We start from the raw sequence: 21946 nt of genomic DNA on the forward strand, positions 1-21946 counted from the left end.
AATGAAATGCAGTAAAATCTTGACAAGGAAAGGAAGATGTCTTACTAGTAACCATTTTAAGAACAAGAAATTTTTGTAATCGTTCATTATCTCATCTTGTTAGTGTATTAACACTTGCTGATAAAGCTAAAATATGTTCAGGACTTCTGCTTCGTATTTCAAAATACTGAGATAAAAAGCCCATGCAAACTATGAAGGGACCGATAAGTTCGTGAGCAAGTGGTAATAAACACACAAAAATATTAGTGTAGTAGACAATAAACTATGTTCTGTAACAGCACTATGCTGTTTAGTAAGGTCACCCATTAACCATTTGTCTACTTTAACAACATTTTAGTATGCAAAGAAACTAAAATTTAACCACTTATTTTTTTGAATTCAGAAACTGAGCTATAAATAAGAATTACAGAAATCAACATAAAATGGAGCCTTTCTCTTTCAATTAAAACTTTCCACTGAAGAACCTAATAAACAAAAATGCATCAAAACAAAGCTTAATAAAAACAGCAAGCACAGCCTGACCCCCCAAACACTAATCTGGCTGACCCTTAAAGTAACCTTGCTATGCGGGCATTCATATAAACCAGTGGCACAAGTGCCATCCGGAACCAACCAGCAGTGCCAGCTCAGTGAGGTACACCATGCCAAGGGAGCCTGAGGTGCACCCAGGGCACTACGACTCAGCGGTTCAACTTCCAAAAATTAATTCAAATGGAAAAAGTTAAGGACACAAATATTTAGTTATGAGAGCAGCATTGTTTATAATAGCAAAAAGCAGAGGGGGAAAAAAAATGTAAGATTAACTCAATTACAAAAGGATGGAATAATACATAGCTGTACATACATATTTGACATAAAAATATGTTCACAGAAGAGTTAATATAAAGTTATTTAAAAATTGTACATTAAGATCCTACTTTGTAATTTTTAAGTGAATATAGATTCAGAATTATGTATATAGGCATAAATTGCAAGAGTCACCAAGATGTTAACAATGATTATTGATGACACTATTGTAAATCATTTTCATTTTCTCCAGTTTATTTAGCTTTCCTCCTTTATCTATAAAAAGCATGTATTATTGATATAATTTTAAAATTTAGGTATATCTAGCCCCTTTTGTTTTCCACACCTAGAAGACCTGTTCTCATACTTTAGAACCTTTTAAGATAGAGAACCCTTTGAGATTTTCCTGAAACTGTAGAAAGTGTCTCTAGAAAAACACATGAACACATGTAAAAGTCACATCCACACTGGGATTCAATACCCAGCGGGGGCTGGGAACTGAGGGCGCCTGGGAGCTGTGCGGCCCCTTCCTCCCGGTGCTGTGGCAGGTCCCATCTGGACCTGGACGGGCCAGGGTTCCCAGCCTGTGCCACAAGAGCCTTGGGGATCACACCTAGACTTGATCCGGTTTTTATGAATGGGCAATCCAAGACTACAACTCCCATTTCAAAAGACTGATGAGATTGTGCAGACATCCCATTGTTCTGAGTGGACAGTTTACAACAAAAGTTATAAATATACAAAAAAAAAAAGTCATACACAATTTTAGGGATTCGTGGGCTCCTTAAATCTAGAGACTAAAAACCTCTAGCATGATTTTTAGGATATGAGAGATTACAAATTCCCAGTGTGTGTGACTCGCCCTTGTGTACCCTACACTGTTGGCCCTGAGTGACGGGAGGGTCTGTGCCGGGTAGGTCAGCTCTCTGTGGCCCCTAGTGACCCAGAGTGTGCAGAGCTGCGGGGCCGGCCAGAGTGAGCAATGAGCCCAGGGAGGCCGAGAGCACAGCCAGGCTCCGGCCTGGCCCTCGCCAGCACCGCGTTCTAACCTACTGAACAGAGGGTTCAGGAATAAGGCGGTGAGGCCTGCTCACCCCGACGAAGCCCTGACCCCTTAATGATACTTGTCCCTTTAAGGCTTCCTTTACTCACATTTCTTGGCAAACAAAGTTCTAAGTTCTATAGAGCAAAGTTAGGACTCCTTAAAGTCTTCTCATGATGCCTTGTACATACAATTTAATATATTAAAATAGAATAAGGAATGTTTTACTTATGGACCTAGTAACAAAATGTATTTGCCTAAAGAGTACTAGGGAAAAAAATACCTCCTTCTTGCTTTCCTTGTTTTGATCAATCTCAATGTCAATGGGGTTATTTCCATTTGTTTCTTCCAGTTCATCCTCACTGGAAGACAAGAACAAGTTACTCAAAGATTGTTTTGTAATAATTCTACTTAATATACAAACATGAGCAATAAATTGATTTAATGACAGGTTGGTATATGTTTTCAGACTGGTGAGATAAAACCATTTTAGAATTCAAATAAAAGAATACCAATTCCACAGTTCTTTAAGTCTAAATGAAAAAAGTAAACTATTAAAATAAGTTTGGAACTCCCAAACCAGCCTTGAAGACTGTTGCTTTATATTTATAAAGTGTTTTCTCTCAACTCTCCACTGAAATACAAACGTAAGACCTTCCCTTTACTCCCCACAGGCGTCTAGTGGAGGACCGGGCATGACCACCGGACACACTGAGCAGCTGCCCGAGCAGGTCTCCCTGCAAGGGGAATCTACTGACGACACACAAGTCTGGGAATGGGAGAGGTTTCCAGTAGCCTGGATAATTGGTATTGTAAAATTAAATTTGTTTTAAAAAGAACACTCATGTTGATATGGCACTTCAAGCACTTTGGTTTCTATCCTTCCTTGAAGTGTTTCTTATTTAAAAAAAGAAAAGAACAGAACTCTGTAGCAGTTAGGACCTTCATCACTAAGAGAGAGGAAACAGGCTTGGAGAGGCCGACAGGCCTGCCCAGTCCACCCCAGGGCACCCGGTTACAGCCGACTGAACCGAGCGGCAGCAGGACACGCAGGCCTTGGATGGCGGCGCCCACCGCGTTTCAGGGATCCTCCCCAGGCCACCAGGCCCGCTGTGCCACACCTGCCCCCTTTCCAGGGGCCCAGGTAGTGAGAGGCCCTGGCCGAGGAGAGAGTGCCCAAGAGGAGAGGGGGCCAGGGTGGGCCTGTCCGAGCCCATGCCGTGACCTCCACAGGCGAGTCCCGTTAGGTGGGCAGCCCTGCCTCCGCGCTGTGCCTGGCCGGCGACCCCACGCCTGTGCACTTGACGGTAGTGCGGGATACCCGGGAGAGGCAGAGAGTGGTTCTCAGCACCCTCGGCAGTGACACACAGAGAGGCCCCCGGACAGTGAGAAGGGGGGGCATCAGCTGGGGCTCGTGTTGTTTCATATTCCAGGACACGAATCCCAATCTATTTTTTTTTTTATTCTGGCTTGAGCTTAGCTGACTGCACCTGCTTACAGTACTAGGCTTAATTTATAAACTACACGAGACCTGACATAAAATGGAAATAAACAATTTTAATCAAAAGTTGCAACACTAATCACAAATTCAGTAGTGTTTGCTGCTTTTCCCTGGTCCCTGGGTACAGATCCATAAATAGACCCACTGAGCTTGCAGGCTACAGACCAAAAACCACGCAGATGTGGCAAAGCCATCAACCCCACATTCCAGCATTTGGGAAGAGCTCCGGAGATGTTTTCAGCACACTCGCACTTCACAGTCAGGCCCAGAGATCTGAATTCTCCAAAAGTAACCCTCAACTCTCATCTGCTCCCACATGCTAATCTCTTTCATTTGAAATCATAAGATACTCTCCTGAGATGGGCCATGGAGAGAATATCATTTATCCTTTCATTTTATCTTCTATTGTTAACTTATAAAAATAACATTATAGGAAGTATGGAAAATACAATTTTAGAAAGCCACCTATATTCCTACCAACCTAACACAAAAGCCGTTACACCTCTATATGCCGCCCTCCGGACGTGCAGCGTCTTCATTCCAAGCTGAGGAAACAGCGGCCTGGGGCAGGAGCATGGGGACCCCGCCTGCCTGTGAGCACACGGAGGAGCCCCCGGAGCCCAGACGAGGGCCTTCTGCGGCCGAGCATGGGCCCACGTCTGCCCTCAGGGAAGACTGAGGGGGTAGTGGCTTGGGTACATCCTGCTCACAAAGCGATCGTCAAACTAACATCCTTATTAAGAAATCACCTCCTTCTCTCACACACACACACACACACACACAGAACAGATGGTCAAAAGGGAGGAATGAAACCTAAACTGTTCGGCCATCTTTTAATATACCAAATACAACAACATGTCAAACAAATCTCGTATAAGCATACGAAATAAATGCCAACCTAGGATATATTCCTTTTTACTGAAAAGGAAATATCCTTAAAGGGCAAAGAATATGTGGAAAGTTCGCTCACTCAAAATGGACGTCCACTGAGTGCAGGAAGAGCGTGGGGAGAAGAAACACCCAAAGGGAACAACACCTGTTCACACAGCTCACGAACATTCAGCCACGAGTATCCGTGCGAGTCCTGGTCCCACCAGGAAGGGGCTGGGACACCCGGCCTCTCTACCTTTCCTCCTCGTGCCCACCAGCTCTCAGAAGTTCTATGGACCCAAAAGGGGGCCCAGGGGGGTCCTGACCTTTCCTCCCGCTCCCGCTTCTGCTTCCGAGCATGGCGATCCATCACACTGGTCTTGGTCCTCGTCTTCTTCCAAGAGTAGTAAAATTTCACCAGACTTGCTATAGATTTATCAGGAAGCTAAGTAAATAGAAAATGAGTTGGTTTAGATTTAAAGCTAATCTTTAAAAATCGTATGTGCTTATTAGACACACTTAACAAGGATCACTCTCACATACTCAGAAATACCTGTCACAGCCCTTTTTCTATGTTAAGGAAAAATTCATAAAAGAACTCTTATCAACACATTTCCAAATTACTGAAGTTTGACTGTAAGTGAAACTTAGCCCATGAAAGACTGTGAAGTCAGTTTAGGATGAATCAGTTTTCACACACCTGAAGTTTCTAACCTAACTCTTGGGTTATTTCTGAAAATTCATTTTAGCACTAATCTAACTGTCAATGAGCTTTCATGGTAGCAGTCCACCAAACAATACAAAAGATAGGCAGACTTCTCCTAGGCAGACAGGTGCCAGGATGCTCCACTTCATCAGATAACCATCTGAGATCCCTTCTGTGGGACTAATCTCGGGCATCCCAACTAGAGGGACTGGGGTGGCAGGTGAGAAAGGGGGCTGAACTACAGCTATCGGGCTGGGAAGCGCTGGGAAGGCTCCACTCCTGCGGCCTCTCATCCACCGGGCAGCATGCGGTGAGCTGCTTTTCCTGCAGGAGGTGTAGGGAGCAGGAGGATATGCCCTGCAGGCAATATTTCTATGTCTCCCACACACCCGGGGGGACAGACAGATGACAAAGCAGCAATGGTCTCATCCACTTACCATTTGTTGGATTCTATGAAAAGTCTTCCCGTGAAAACTAAAAGCTTGTTCAAATAAAACCTTATCTTCCACAGTCCACTCATCTGGGAAGGGGGTAAAGTTGGGCAAATCAGCCAGTGATTTTTCGATGTTGTGCTTGTGCCAAAAAAGCATCCCGAGAGCCTAGAAAAACATGATCAGTAAAATTCTAGACCAAAGGCCTGGATGAAACATTGCGATGGAAATGAGGTTGGCGAAAGTAGGGCATGTACTTCTTTGTACCCAGACAGACGAGCAAACAACCAACTATACAGACGGCTGGGTGGCAGACACTGATACATACCCCTCTGTGCACTAACCCTTATCTCACAAACCCTAAGATAAAGTCCGTTATCCTCGCTTCTCAGAACGTGGAGGGCCTGAGATATAAAGTGACTGTCAGGCATACCGTGCTGGTAGGAGGAGGGGCGGGGTGACTCCAGGGCCTGCGCCCGGGGATATGAGAGCGGAGCAACTCACAAAGGCACTCAACTGTTTGGTTCATGCTTTCCAAAAAACTCAAATATAAACACTCCATTCCAGCTCAGAAAGGAAAAAAAAAAAAAAACAAACCAAATGGGTGTAGAATAAATCAAATGAGAAATGAGATAACTCAGGAATACTCTCCTGAGAAAACTTCCTTTACTAAAATTCTAAAGAGAAAATGATCATACTTTTAAAGACCAGAATCTTTAAAATTTCATACAAGTCTATTTAGTAATTACCTAATAACATGTTGTTTACATTTTTCTAAATAGATGTAAAAGTTGACCATTTTCTGAGCAACTTTGTTAAGTTCATGAGTAGGATTTGAAAAAAAAAGCCGCACACACTTCTTGCTTCGCACAGTTCTTGAGCTGTCTCTCCGCGGCCGGCCTGTCCACCAGCGCTCTCCGCTAGAGGAGAGCAAGTAAAGCTAGGCCAAGGCCACCTAAGCCGAATGAGGAGGGCCCTCAGTCTTGGGATAAATGAGAAATACCAGTAACTGTCAGGCTGTAGAATCTAGCATGCTAAGGAGGGCACTGTGCCAACTGCTGTGCTCGTTGCTGAGACGGTAACTAGAAATCAAGAGAGGGCAGAGCTAAGGTGTCATCACACATGTGGAGACAAATTAATCTTGTGAATTTCTCATTGAGGCTCCAAACAGTTTTTGAAAGAAAACCTTAGTCAAATTTTACAACCTGATAGTGATTCAAAACAGTATTAAAACACTGTAGGCTGAATGTGACAACACGAGTCGGGACAGAACCATCACACAAACACAAGAAAAGCAAACAAATCATACACTGAAATAAGAAGGCATTACACCCAGTGTCCCCCGCCTTAGAACTGCTGCTGCCTTAAATGCTGCAGACCTACAAAAATATACAGATGCTTTTCAAGTCAAAGGGCCCTTTAAGCTTCATCTCAACAAGTAAACAGGGAACCAGAGTTTTCTGTAGCACTGCTGGTAACTACCAAAACATTGCTAATGAGGAAACACTGCTACTCAGCACAGAGAACAAGAACAATTTAATGGGTTGGCTAAAAAACCCATTTGGAACAACAAGAAAACCATGTCATTACCTGTTCCATGTTGTAACCATGCTTCTCCTTAGCGATGGCAATGTACTCATCCACTAAAAAACAAGACAAGAGGCCAGTAAACAAGCTGAGGGGGAGAGAGCAGCCTACGGGCATTACAATTACGGACGTGTCTGCATTTCAAGTAGGCCATGCTCAGGAATAAAAATAAAGGCCAGTAATAAAACAGAATCATATGATATGATCCCATTAAGGATCTCACATATATACATTCCACAGAGAAATGGCTGAAAATATACTCAAACATTAACAGTACTTATGTCTGGATGGTGAGATCATGATTTTTTTTTAGGTTGGTCCTACATAAAATTTTCTATGATTAAACAAGTATCTTGGTACTCTGAAAAATTACTATTTAGAAGTTACATACAAATCATAAAGAAATATTAAATTGTTTTTGTATTTAGTCTCAGTTGAGGCTAAAGAACAAGAAACCAGTTTAATGTTAAAAAAAAAAATCTAAGAGACAACTAACATGAACCAACACCCGTCATTTGCTTTCAAACTGCACCACAAGGTGGCAGGCGCAGCTTCCCAGCACTAAGGCGACACCAAGGGAAACGGCCGCCCCCAAAGATGAATGCACTTTTTCTTGGCATTTTCTAGTGTTTCTTCCAGAAAAATGAGACTACTAATCACGGCACTTACTTGTAGCCAAGTGTGACTTTTCTTTATAAATCATACCACAAGCTCAAGCAACAACAGACCGAACTGCACAGAACTTAGTGAAACCAACAGTAAAATTCCCACATGCGTTTCCACTTCCCCAAATTCCACTGTCCAGGCGCAACATGCAAACAGCGTTGGGGAAACGGGTTGAGTGGTTCCCTTGCCCACTGTTACACAGGCATAAACAGAGGACACCTAATAAATACCAGGCCTTCTGGTTAAGCAACCTATTCTATCACACAACTAGCTCACCTTTCCTAAAACAATACCACAACTAACACAACCTGATCAGGAAAAAGAAATTAATTTTGAAAATTCAAACCCTTTTATCAGCATGTATTCTCAATACTAAGGGAAAAAAATTTCCAGTGACAAAATAAGAAGTCAATTTAATTAAAAAAATAATTATATATAGCACAACTCTTAATTTCAATAGTAAAAAACTACTTTTCTATTTTTTAACATTTAAAGGACTCACAAAACTAAATGGTTCATTCACCCAGAATATCGTAAAATTCCAATTTACCTGAGAGTCAGTGAATGACAAGATAAATGACCTTAGTTTGTCACAAAAGTTGAAACTGGCGATTTTAAAACTGCGAGAAAAAATAATAAAAAAAATACATAAATAAATAAATAAAACTGCTAGAAAATTATTCCAAACACACCCCTTGCTTATTACTACACAACAGGGTAATTATGCCAAGTAAGAGAAAAATGCTCTAAGGTTCTAAAATAATGCTAACATGAGGGGAGGCCGCAGGAGAAGGCTGTTCTGCCCCGTGGGCCACATGCTGCCCAAGGGGAGGCCAGGCGGGCGTGGGGTTCACCCCGCGGCCACCTCGATGGATTCGGGGATGGAACGACATCAGCGGACAGCCAGGGAGCGGGCTGAGTCCTGGTCCATCCGCAGTGAGCTGGGGTCAACCCGGGGGTCGGCTTTCACCGTCCCCTCCTTTAATGAATACCCCAGCCTTCTGCCGCACACCCTCACCGCGGTGAGCACGGATTTCCAGACACCACGCTCTGCCCGGCTGGGAGAGGAACGTGCGCTGGTGCGCACAGGCCCCGGGCAGCCAAAGGCGCTGGGGGCGAGGGAGCGGGCGGCCGCAGGCGCGGGTCCTGCCCACGGCCCTCCGGGCACACTCTGTCTGCTTGGCAGCAACGGGGCCCGCGGAGCCGGTCCCCACCGTCTCCAGCCAGACTAAGCTGGAGAAACCCACGGGAAACACAGGCGCTCTCTGCACGCTACTCGATCTTCATCCGCTCTTCCTTACCAGGAAACTCGGCTGGTGGCAGCAACAGTGAAAACAGGCGAAAGCTGAGGATTCCGACCAGTGCAGCAAGGCTGGATGTAGTCTCTGCCATGTTGTAAACAGCAATGTATTCTTACTAAGGTGGCCTTAAAGCATGTATCTTTTAGGTTTTCATGAAGACCACCCTGAGGACTCAAATCTAAGGCAAAGAAGAAAGAACTCCAGCAAAGCCACTTAAGAGAAAGCACCTGGCGTGTCTACCGGGTGCCTCAAAGGTGTGATGAAATGAATAGGCAGGGAGCCTGTACCTGTGAAAGAATTAACATCTGACACCACTAGCAGAAACAGCTCCTCACTCCTTCCACTGTCCCCAGTATTCAACAAAGACGAGACGCGCTGAATGAGTAGGGGCTGCAGTGACACACACGATGCCCACACTTTAGCAAGCTAAAGGCAGTGCAGGTCAGGTACGGGGTCACAAAGACCCAGGAATGAGTTCCCAACAGTGCTGCCTGACACATGGCACACGGCATGCTCAGACCGTGTCACCCTCAGCAGTCCCCTCCCCGGCCTTCCAGGAAGCAGCTCTCGCCAGCAGGGCCAGGTCATCACCTAGTCATGAAAACCACACCGTGCCAGGGGGGACTCCTCTCCCTCCTCAACGAATGTTCTGGAGTTAATTCAGAATAGAGTCGCCTGCACCCGCAGCACTGTTGGCGGGCCTCGTCTCTCCCTGCCCTTCTCCTCACACAGGCCTCAGCACCTGTGCCCTTCACTGATCAGAGGACCACAGCCACCTCACCTAGTTCCTAGAGTCCCCAGGGTGCCGCCCGCACCTGCCCACTCCTTTACAGAGCATGCCAGGAGCTGCTGGGAGGACATGACGAAAATGGAAAGTGTGCATTTTTCAAAACCTCCCACATAGTTTTTTTAAGTAAAAATAGCTTTCAACCTAAAAAAATCAAATCCACTCCCAAATACTCTCATAAAACAAAGGATAGTCAGCTACTTGGCAAGGTGACGAAAAGGTGAAACAGGAAGGCAGGCTAGAGAGACACGAGCGACCTGAAGCAGGGGCCCTCGGGGACTCTTTCAGTACTTCTACCTCTGGCAACAATAAACTTGATTTTGCTTCTAAAAGATTAAAGTCCACTTACCAACTTTACATTTCCCTGTATGGCCCCGGAAGATGACTGGTTAGCCAGAGACGGGTAAGATTCCTCAAGGGAGGAACAACCTAAGACAGGCACAGTCACAGGGGGGCCATCAGGTGAGAAATTGGGGATCAACAGAGGTGAGGCTCAGAACCTCACCCCCCTTGTTTTGAGAGAAATCTTCTGCATCTGTGGATGTTTTGTTGCCCTTGTCTAGCTTGGATTAATACTTAGTCTATAGGCACACACCTGATCATCTACATTTGCCCTCTTACAGCACTAAACTATGTTTTCTACCTTTATCTTGCATCTACCTACCACTTCAGCATTTTATTAAAAATAATAATAACAATAAGGGAGAAATGTGGGATTCACATATAAATCATGTATAAAAATCAAACAAATAATCATATCTGACTTGTTTATAGTTCATGATGTGATCAAAACCGAAAGTTTCTGTGACATGACTGCCCTTGTACTGTTCACCATGTAAGAACTTATTCACTATGTAAGACCTTGTTCACCATGTAAGAACTTGTTCGTTATGCTTCAGAAGATTGGAGGCTGTTGAGAATTAGGCTTGGGGTTGATTAATGATTGTGCATTGAGTCCCCTATACAGAATTTTATTGTTGTTAACAACCATATGATCAATAAATATGAGAGATACCCTCTTAAAAAAAATTTTTTTTTAAATAATACTGCAAAAAAAAAGGATTAAAGTCAACCAGAGTCAATCCCAATCTGAGGGCAAGGAGCTACTGTGGGCAGCGTCAGTAAGCAAGCTGTGATCAGGGCAATGAGCAAAGTCCATGTGGCTTAAGGAAATGCCTGTGCCTGGGCATGTGTACCCAGCACCCTCCCCACAGCACAGGCAGCAGGACCAGGGAGTCATCTGGGTGCAAGAAGCACAGGCTTTTGCCCTGGGCAGCTGATGGCCAGAAGGAGAACGGTCAGTCACTGAGTCCAGGTGTATCTGCTTTAAAACCAGTTCTATCATCACAAAGTGCAATATTTTAAAAGACTTGAAAATTCCTCTGGAAATAACCAAGAATTGTCTAATCTTAAACTATGATGGATACAGACATGCATCCCTCTGATTCTTTAAGGAGCACACAGACTACACAAGCCACTGACTTTTTTGGACAAGAACTTATCATTATGGAAAAAGAGGAGGCGAAGGAGTTCTGTTTTTGGAGTACCAGCACTTAAAAGTAGAGTGTGTGATTCAAGAAAATTTACAATTTACTAAAGCCTATAGTCAAATATTTTTTAACCCCCCTTATTATGTACAGAACACTATATTAAATATAAATAGCAGGTCAAAATACAAAAGAATAATGAACTATTCCCTGAAGTAGCTTGGAACAACACACACATAACAGAAGAGAACGTAAATATATAAAACAACAGCATGGCTGTAGGAAAGCGTGGGAAGGCGAAATGAACAGTAAATGACGACGACAATGGTCATGACAGATCAAGAGCAGCTTCTTACTGGTTCAGCGGTTATATTTAGTAATAGTAGCTGACATCTGAGAATTCACCAGGTGCCAACCACTGTTCAAGGCTCTTTACAAGGACTATCTTAATCTTCTTCATTGATCCTATTATCAATCCCATTCACAAATGACAAAACTGAGGCTCAGAAAAGTCAGGTAATTCGGCCAGGACCACACACAGCATGCACATAGCAGAAATGAGACTTAAATACACTCAGAATGTCTGACCCCAGGACGTATGGCACTAAGCTACTACAGGCTACCCGGTTTCTTGGTTAAGGAGCTGGAGGGAGAAGGGCAATCAGATGAGAACAGTCACCATGGTGTGTGGAGCTGGGCAAGGCTGATCAACAGTCTGTCTAGCGTGAGTGGAACTGAATAAATTGAACCATGGGTGATGAAGGAAGTGATGGGAACTGAGGATGACAGGCCAGGGCTGCCAGGTGCTGGGCTTCTTTGGTCCTACCCTCATGTTTTAATGTAGTGAACTAAATGCCCCTTAGTACCATTAGTAAGAATCTCAAACTCAGCTGCAAAAAGGGGGAGAATGGAGATGAAAGTTGCCACAGTAACCTTAACTCACCCTCCCTCCCTCTAGATACTGCAGAGATTCGGAACACCTTGTGATCTTGCATTTTCTATGCAGAGGTAGAGGCTGAAGCCAAAAGTAGGCTAAGGACAAAGCTAGAGCCATAATACATTTTAAAAAATTTTATTATGACATGTACAGTAGCATTAGGTATTGCAAAGGAAATATGGAACCAATTTGTCTCTCAAAACTCAAACTGAACATGCCAAAATTTTTCTAAGAATATGATAAATATTGTGCATCTTTTTTTTTTCAAGAAAATGTGTTTATTCTTTTTATTTTTTTTTGGTATCATTAATCTACAATTACATGAGGAACATTATCTTTACTAGACTCCCCGCTTCACCAAGTTCCCCCCACAAACCCCATTACAGTCACTGTCCATCAGCATAGTAAGATGCTGTATAATCACTACTTGTCTTCTCTGTGTTGCACAGCCCTCCCCGTGTCCCACACACACATTATACATGCTAATCGCAAGGCCCCCTTTTCTTCCCCCCTCTTATCCCTCCCTTCGGACCCATCCTCCCCAGTCTCTTTCCCTTTGGTAACTGTTAGTCCATTCTTGGGTTCTGTGATTCTGCTGCTGTTTTGTTCCATCAGTTTTTTCTTTGTTCTTATACTCCACATATGAGTGAAGTCATTTGGTACTTGACTTTCTCCACCTGGCTTATTTCACTGAGCATAATACCCTCTAGCTCCACCCATGTTGCTGCAAATGGTAGAATTTGTTTTCTTCTTATGGCTGAATAATATCCCATTGTGTATATGTACCACCTCTTCTTATCCGTTCATCTACTGATGGACACTTAGGTTGCTTCCATTTCTCGGCTATTGTAAATAGTGCTGCGATAAGCACAGGGGTGCATCTATCTTTTTCTAACTGGGCAGCTGCATTCGTAGGGTAAATTCCTAGAATTGGAATTCCTGGGTCAAATGGTATTTCTATTTTGAGCTTTTTGAGGAACCTCCATACTGCTTTCCACAATGGTTGAACTAGTTTATATTCCCACCAGCAGTGTAGGAGGGCTCCCCTTTCTCCACAACCTCACCAACATTTGTTGCTGTTTGTCCTTTGGATGGTGGCGATCCTTACTGGTGTGAGGTGATATCTCATTGTGGTATTAATTTGCATTTATCTGGTGATTAGTGATGTGGAGCATCTTTTCATGTGTCTGTTGGCCATCTGAATTTCTTCTTTGAAGAACTGTCTGTTCAGCTCCTTTGCCCATTTTTTAACTGGATTATTTGCTTTTTGTTTGTTGAGGTGTGTGAGCTCTTTATATATTTTGGATGTCAACCCTTTATCGGATCTGTCATTTATGAATATATTCTCCCATACTGTAGGATGCCTTTTTGCTCTATTGATGGTTTCCTTTGCTGTGCAGAAGCTTTTCAGCTTGATATAGTCCCACTTGTTCATTTTTGCTTTTGTTTTCCTTGCCTGGAGAGATAAGTTCATGAAGAAGTTGCTCGTGTTTATGTCCAAGAGATTTTTGCCTATGTTTTGTTCTAAGAGTTTTATAGTTTCATGATTTACATTCATGTCTTTGATCCATTTCGAATTTACTTTTGTGTATGGGGTTAGACAGTGATCCAGTTTCATTCTCTGACATGTAGCTGTTCCAGTTTTGTCAACACCAGTTGTTGAAGAGACTGTCATTTCCCCATTGTATGTCCATGGCTCCTTTATCATATATGAACTGACCATATATGTTTGGGTTAATATCTGCACTCTCTATTCTGTTCCACTGGTCTGTGGCTCTGTTCTTGTGCCAGTACCAAATTGTCTTGATTATTAGGGCTTTGTAGTAGAGCTTGAAGTTGGGGAGAAAGATGCCTCCTGCTTTATTCTTCCTTCTCAGGACTGCTTTGGCTATTCAGGGTCTTTGGTGGTTCCATCTGAATTTTAAAGCTATTTCTTCCAGTTCATTGAAGAATGTTGTTGGTATTTTGATAGGCATTGCTTTAAATCTGTAGATTGCTTTAAGCAGGATGGCCATTTTGACAATATTAATTCTTCCTAGTCAAGAGCATGGAATGAGTTTCCATTTATTACCATCCTCTTTAATTACTCTTAAGAGTGTCTTGTAGTTTTTAGGGTATAGGTCTTTCACTTCCTTGGTTAGGTTTATTCCTAGGTATTTTATTCTTTTTGATGCAATTGTGAATGGAATTGTTCTCCTGATTTCTCTGTTAGTTCATCATTAGTGTATAGGAGAACAACAGATTTCTGAGTATTAATTTTGTATCCTGCAACTTTGCTGAATTCAGATATTAGTTCTGGTAGTTTGGAGTGTAGTCTTTAGGGTTTTTTATGTACAATAACATGTCATCTGCAAATAGTGACAGTCTGACTTCTTTACCAATCTGGATGCCTTGTATTTGTTTTGCCTGATTGCCGTGGCTAGGACCTCCAAAACTATGTTGAATAACAGTGGGGAGAGTGGGCATCCCTGTCTTGTTCCTGATCTTAGAGGAAAAGCTTTCAGCTTCTCACTGTTAAGTATGATGTTGGCTGTGGGTTTGTCATATATGGCCTTTGTTATATTGAGGTACTTGCCCTCTATTCCCATTTTGTTGAATTTTTATCATGAATGGATGTTGAATTCTGTCAAATGCTTTTTCAGCATCTATGGAAATGATCTTGTGGTTTCTGTCCTTCTTTTTGTTGATGTGGTGGATGATGTTGATGGATTTTCGAATGTTTTACCATCCTTGCATCCCTGAGATGAATCCCACTTGGTCATGGTGTATGATCTTCTTGAAGTATTTTTGAATTCACTTTGCTAATATTTCGTTGAGTATTTTTACATCTATGTTCATCAGGGATATTGGTCTGTAATTTTCTTTTTTGGTGGGGTCTTTGCCTGGTTTTGGTATTAGAGTGATGCTGGCTTCACAGAATGGGTTTGGAAGTATTCCCTCCTCCTCTATTTTTTGGAAAAGTTTAAGGAAAATGGATATTATGTCTTCTCTATATGTCTGATAAAATTCAGTGGTGAATCCATCTGGCCAGGGGTTTTGTTCTTGGGTAGTTTTTTGATTACCGATTCAATTTCTTTGCTGGTAATTGGTCTGTTTAGATTTTCTGTTTCTTCCTTGGTCAGTGTTGGAAGGTTGTATTTTTCTAGGAAGTTGTCCATTTCTTCTAGGTTATCCAGCTTCTTAGCATATAGATTTTCATAATATTCTCTAATAATTTCTTGTATTTCTGTGGTGTCCATCGTGATGTTTCCTTTCTTATTTCTGATTCTGTTGATGTGTGTTGATTCTCTTTTTCTCTTAATAAGTCTGGCTAGGGGCTTATCTATTTTTTTTTTCTCAAAGAACCAGCTCTTGGTTTCATTGATTTTTTTTCTGTTGTTTTATTCTTCTCAATTTTATTTATTTTTTCTCTGATCTTTATTATGTATGTCCCTCCTTCTGCTGACTTTGGGCCTCATTTGTTCTTCTTTTTCCAGTTTCAATAATTATGACTTTAGACTATTCATTTGGGATTGCTCTTCCTTCTTTAAGTACGCCTGGGTTGCTGTATACTTTCCTTTTAGAACTGCCTTTGCTGCATCCCACAGAAGTTAGGGACTTTTTGCTGTCATTGTCATTCTCCATATATTGCTTGATCTCTGTTTTAATTTGGTCATTGATCCATTCATTATTTAGAAGCACGTTGTTAAGCCTCCATGTGTTTGTGAGCCTTTTGTTTTCTTTGTACAATTTATTTCTAGTTTTATGCCTTTATGGTCTGAGAAGTTGGCATTGGTAGAATTTCAATCTTTTTGAATTTACTGAGGCTCTTTTTGTGGCCTAGTATGTGGTCTAATCTCGAAAATGTTCCATGTGCACTTGAGAAGAATGTATATCCTGCTGCTTTTGGGTGTAGAGTTCTGTAGATGTCTGTTAGGTCCATCTGTTCTAATGTGTTGTTCAGTGCCTCTGTGTCCTTACTTATTTTCTGTCTGGTGGATCTGTCCTTTGGAGTGAGTGGTGTGTTGACGTCTCCTAGAATGAATGCATTGCATTCTCTTTCCTCCTTTAGTTCTTTTAGTATTTGTTTCACATATGCTGGTGCTCCTGTGTTGGGTGCATATATATTTATAATGGTTATATCCTCTTATTGGACTGCCCCCTTTATCATTATGCAATGTCCTTCTTTATCTCTGGTGACTTTCTTTATTTTGAAGTCTATTTTGTCTGATACAAGTACTGCAACATCTGCTTTTTTCTCCCTATTGTTTGCATGAAATATCTTTTTCCATCCCTTGACTTTTAGTCTGTGCATGTCTTTGGGTTTGAGGTGAGTCTCTTGTAAGCAGCATATAGATGGGTCTTGCTTTTTTATCCATTCTGTTACTCTATGTCTTTTGATTTGTGCATTCAATCCATTTACCTTTAGGGTGATTATTGAAAGATATGTACTTATTTCCATTGCAGGCTTTAAATTCGTGTTACCAAAGGTTCAAGAGCAGCTTCTTTACTATCTAGCCTTCTAACTTAACTCTCTTATTAAGCTATTATAAACAGAGTCTGATGATTCTTTATTTCTCTCCCTTCTTATTCCTCCTCCTCCATTCTTTGTATGTTAGGTGTTTTATTCTATACTCTTTTGTGTTTCTTCTGACTGCTTTTGTGGGTAGTTGATTTTATTTTTTGCCTTTACTTAGTATTTTGTTGGTCTGTTTTCTTTGCTGTGATTTTATTTTCTCTGGTGACATCTATTTAGCCTTAGGAGTGCTCCCATCTAGAGCAGTCCCTCTAAAATACCCTGTAGAGTTGGTTTGTGGGAGGCAAATTCCCTCAACTTTTGCTTGTCTGGGAATTGTTTAATCCCTCCTTCATATTTAAGTGATAATCGTGCTGGATACAGTATTCTTGGTTCAAGGCCCTTGTTTCATTGCATTAAACATATCATGCCATTCTCTTCTGGCCTGTAAGGTTTCTGTGGAGAAGTCTGATGATAGCCTGATGGGTTTTCCTTTGTAGGTGACCTTTTTTCTCTCTCTGGCTGCCTTTAATACTCTGTCCTTGTCCTTGATCTTTGCCATTTTAATTATTATATGTCTTGGTGTTGTCCTCCTTGGGTCCCCTGTGTTCGTAGTTCTGTGGGCTTCCATGGTGTGAGAGACTATTTTGTCCCCCAGTTTGGAGAAGTTTTCAGCAATTATTTCTTCAAATTCACTTTCTATCCCTTTTTGTCTCTCTTCTTCTGGTACCCCTATAATGCAAATATCGCTCCATTTGGATTGGTCACACAGTTCTCTTACTATTGTTTCATTCCTGGAGATCCTTTCATCTCTCTCTGCATCAGCTTCTCTGCGTTCCTGTTCTCTGATTTCTATTTCATTAACAGCCTCTTGCACCTCATCCCGTCTGCTCTTAAGTCCTTCCTTCTGAGATTGTTTTATTTCTGTAGTTTCCCTCCCTACTTGCTCCTTTAGCTCTTGGATATTTCTCTGCTGGTCCATCAGCATGGTTATGACCTTTATTTTGAATTCTTTTTCAGGAAGATTGGTTAAATCTATCTCCCCAGGCCCTCTTTCTTGGGTTTTCTGGGTAATTCTGGACTCGACCAAATTCTTCTACCTTTTCATGGTGACAGCGGTGGCTGTAGGCCAGTAGTGCATGTGTCAGCTGGGAGAACAAAGTCCTCTCCTGCTTGCTGGTTACCTTGCCTTTCTCTGCTGCCTGTGTTGGTTACCCGCACTCCTGATGCAGCCTCCCAGTTAATCCCCTAAGCTGCCTTGGGCGGGGTCTCCGTCAGGGTAGCCCAGAGCCCTGCGGGGAGTGGCAGGCGCGCCGGGTGTGCTCTCCTGCGAGAGTGGCGCCCCTTCACACCTTGCCCAAGTTTCCTCTGCCTGCGCTGGGCAGCTGTGCGCTGGTGGCGGCCTTTGGGTCTGGCCCGGGTGGCTGTGCGCTGGGAGGAGATTCCGGGTGGCTGCTGGGGACACGGCCACTCCCGGAATGCTCTGCTGCGGGCATGCGCGGCCACTCCCGGGCTGCTTGGCTGCCGCCGCCAGCTTACGTAGCCGCTCCTGGGCTGCTCTACTGCTGCTGCCGCTCTCAAGCTACTGGGCCACTGTGTCGGGGCCGCACTGGCCAGAGGAACGACTGGCAGACTGCTTATCACCATGAGGGGCTTCAGCGCTGCACTGCCTCCCAGAGGGTTAGCGCGCCTGGAGTTCCCCGGGATTCCCAGCTGCTAGGATGAGTGTGCTGGGACGATTCCGTCCAGCTGTGAAGTCCCTGTTCCTTTAAGACTTTCAAAAAGCACTCGCTTTTCTTTTGTTCCAGGGCAGCCGGTTGGGGACCCGCTCGCAGATTTTGCTTCTCCATGTCTCTTAATATCCAGCACACCATGCACCATGTGTCTGTGCTCCCGGTGTGGATTACTAGAGCTGGGTGTTTAGCAGTCCTGGGCTTCCACTCCTTCCCCACTCCGACTCCTCTCCTCCCGCCGGGGAGCTGGGGATGGGGGAGCGCTCGGATACTGTGGGGCTGCCGCTTCTATCTTACCCCCTTCGTGAGATGCTGAGTTCTGGCAGATGTACTTGTAGCCTGGCTGTTGTACTGCATCCACTGGTGTCTGTTTTAGGAATAGTTGTATTTGTTGTATTTTCAAAAATATATATGGTTTTGGGAGATTTCTGCTGCCCTACTCACGCCGCCATCTTAGCTTCCCACCTTATTGCGCATCTTTTTACTAATTAATTAAATTAAGAAATGAGTTATCACTGTTACTCACTGATAATCAAAATGAGCTGAAATCATTTAAGTAGCACAACAGTGCCACCTTGTGGACACAGACATCACTACCACTGACATTTCCATGACCCCTCTGAATACACATCAAGAGGGAAAGGGAACAAGGGATGCCGCGGGACCGCTGCAAGGAACCAGCCCTTCTGAGTCAGTGCTGAATGCACTTACTTTATGCAGTTTTGTTAAAATCCCGTTTTGTTGAGCGCACGCACACCGCCATCCCAGTAATTCTACAAAATCCAACCCTGTCTCAGACAATCTGATCAAGTGGAAATAAGACATGTGAATCCCCTTCCAGGCCAATCATATGGGAGTTCAGCTTCTGGAATGTCTTCCTACCTAATCTGGGCCTCCATAACCCCCCCATCCAGTAACAACGCATATGACCACGGATTCGTTCTATTCCACCGCACTGTGCCTCAGTTTCCTTGTCAGCTTAAGAGTTGACTCATTATGATGATCTTAGAAGTGTTTTCCAGGGCTAACATTTTACAAGTAATCTAAAAAAATGTAAAGCTAAAATTTAAACTTTTTCCATGTGCGGCATTAAAATAGCTCCCAGTGAAAAGGCAACAGCAGTCCCCCGCCCTTACTGCACTACAGGCTTCCGTGGGGCCCCCACCAGCCAGAGCACAGTCTCCCGTACCTCAGACTGATCACCACAAGGGTGACACTTAGTTGTGACTCCTTAAAAACACCCAAGCCAATGGCGAAGGAAGAGCACAGGTGACCCACGGGCCTCTCGTCTCTTTCACAGGTCACCTTACTTGACGTTCGAGTCCCTCAGCAGTTGATTACATGCTCAAAGTAACCTTGTTTGCTCTCAAACAGGCTTGCTTTGTACATACGAGTTGAAGGAAGGAATCATGCTCAGAACAAGGCATACTTCTCCCTTAACGAAAGGCAACAGTCCCTGACATTAAAAGGGGAGAAGAAGCCCGGCACTGCTGATTCACCCATAACCCCACAGCACACAACGGTGAAAAGAACACTTAGACCAGAGTCAAAGTCCTTGGTTTTTATCAGGAACTTGTGAGATAAACCCATTTCTCACCTATAAAATAAGAACAGGCTAAGTAAGATGTCCTGCTCTAATCCTTCACAAAGTAGTAGAGCAGCTGAAATATACAGATGTAAAGTATTATTAAAACTTATCCCTTCACAAACATTCCTGGGTCTCAACCAGAGGTAAGTAGTACAGTTTACAACCATAGAATATGTTTAGCAAAAAAAACCAATCCAAATCCTCCTCGAACTCCATTAGAGATGTGCTCCAGTTCAGTAGTTCCCAGTCCTACCTGATGAGAACCACCTGATAAATTTTAACACTGACTCTCAGGCTCCAACCTGATTTGCATATGTACATACATATACATACATGTATGAATATCTGTGGGTGTGTTATATGTGTGTGTGTGTGCATGGATGTATATGAATGTATATGTTATGCATAGTTTTTATAAAGTATGATATACATAGAGAAAAGCGCACACGTAAGGGCACACACAGCTTGGTGAAGTCTCAGAAAGGAATACACCCAGGTGCGGGAGAGACCCGAGCGCACGCTCGGTGTTTTGGGTCTGTTCCCCCAGCGCTCCCAGGCCATCAGGATGAGCTGGTTCTGAGGACCAACGAGTCCAAGTGCAATATTAATGTGTAAAGAGCATGGGTTTGATTACATTCCCCATTCTAATGTGATTACAAATCATCTCAATAAGCACAACATTTTAAGGTTTTGGTATTTAAAAAGTGACAGTATCAGAACCACAGAAACAAGAAGAAATGTGCTTTAACAATGTTACTACTACATAAAACAAGGTTTGTAGATTTGAGCTGTGAATTTCAGTCATGTGAAAAAATTTCCTTTCAGTGACCATAGAGGTTCTTTTTATAATTACCTATTTTCAGCTCACCCCCTGCTGAGGGGTTATGGACAGGGGAAGGAGGAGGTGGCCAGCGACTCCTTACGAAGTGTGTACAAACTCACTTCATTGGGAAGTTTGTCCTTCAACCCTGCCTCTTCCATACACTTGCGCTGGCCCTTCCCAGAGTACAATCTAACTTTGTACAGGGACACAGGAAAGAGGGGTCCTAAATGAGGTCCAAAAGGCCACGGGAGGTAGAGGGAGGCTAGGTCACAGGAAGTGCATGGTTACAGCACGGCAAGGCTCTGCGCACCACAAGCTTTTAAAAAGCCACTCCCCTCTGTGGGCCCCTAGTTTCTTTAGCTAAACTACAGTGGCATAGTGAAAACATGGGAGGCACGTCTGCTGGGTGGGGCAGATCTTCCCATTTAAGTCCTACCATTTTCAGTGCCGGAATGGGGTTGTGGGCCTTGCTGTTCCTTCATCCAGTAAAGAAACTAAGTTACAGAAGGGTCATATTTTATAATAAACTAGTATGGTTAACATTTACATTCTCAGCTGATTCCGTAAATCTTTCAGGCCTACTGTTTGTCCGGTACTGTTTATAAAGCCATGATTAAAACAGTCCCTGCCTTCACAGAATTCAGTCGGGCTGGAGAGAGAAATAATTTCAATTGTCATAAATGCCAGAGAAAAAGAAGCATGAACACCCTTAACTGGGCAACCTCATCTGAAGAATCAAGGAAGACTTTCTTTCATCCCAGAAAAGGACATTACAAACTCCTGCTTATAAGAGCGTTAATGTATAGCACAGAAAAATTGAAAAATATGTTCAAGGATAGGGACATGGTTAAATAAATTAAGCTATATGATGGGATAAAATTCAGGATCAAAACTGTTTAATTTTTAATCATACTAAAATTAAAGCTAAAAAGCTATTATTATATATAGTATGCCCCATTCATGTTTAAAATCAGAGTGAACACGAGCACACAGAAGACATGAAGCAAAATTTTAATAGTGGTTATATCCATTTGATATGGTGAAGAATTATGGGTTATTTTATTAATAAAAACAAGCTTGTATGTGTGTATTTGAGAGTCATACACTATGGTCCTGTACTCTTACATATTCAGCATGTATTTTCTAAGAGTAGGTATTCTCTCTTACATAACCACAGTTTAACATTGAGACAGTACTTTAATCTGT

The 21946-nt window shown here is 43.0% G+C and overlaps 1 protein-coding gene across 3 annotated transcripts in view; it reads right to left on the reverse strand.

The window, feature by feature from the left end:
- RCOR1 (REST corepressor 1) overlaps nt 1-21946 on the reverse strand; it is a 145267-nt gene that overhangs the window by 25119 nt on the left and 98202 nt on the right. For all 3 annotated transcript variants that reach the window (XR_005053988.2, XM_036991718.2, XM_036991716.2), the window contains 4 exons: nt 6927-6979; nt 5343-5504; nt 4526-4644; nt 2112-2190 (listed from right to left, as the gene is read on the reverse strand). Coding sequence is in view for 2 of the 3 variants with exons in the window: in XM_036991718.2 (XP_036847613.1) it covers nt 2112-2190; nt 4526-4644; nt 5343-5504; nt 6927-6979 (413 nt within the window). In the remaining variant the exon portion in view is untranslated. The remainder of the gene's footprint in view (nt 1-2111; nt 2191-4525; nt 4645-5342; nt 5505-6926; nt 6980-21946) is intronic.

The sequence above is a fragment of the Manis javanica genome, chromosome 8 (assembly GCF_040802235.1).
Source record: "Manis javanica isolate MJ-LG chromosome 8, MJ_LKY, whole genome shotgun sequence".
Classification (NCBI taxonomy): Eukaryota; Metazoa; Chordata; class Mammalia; order Pholidota; family Manidae; genus Manis; species Manis javanica.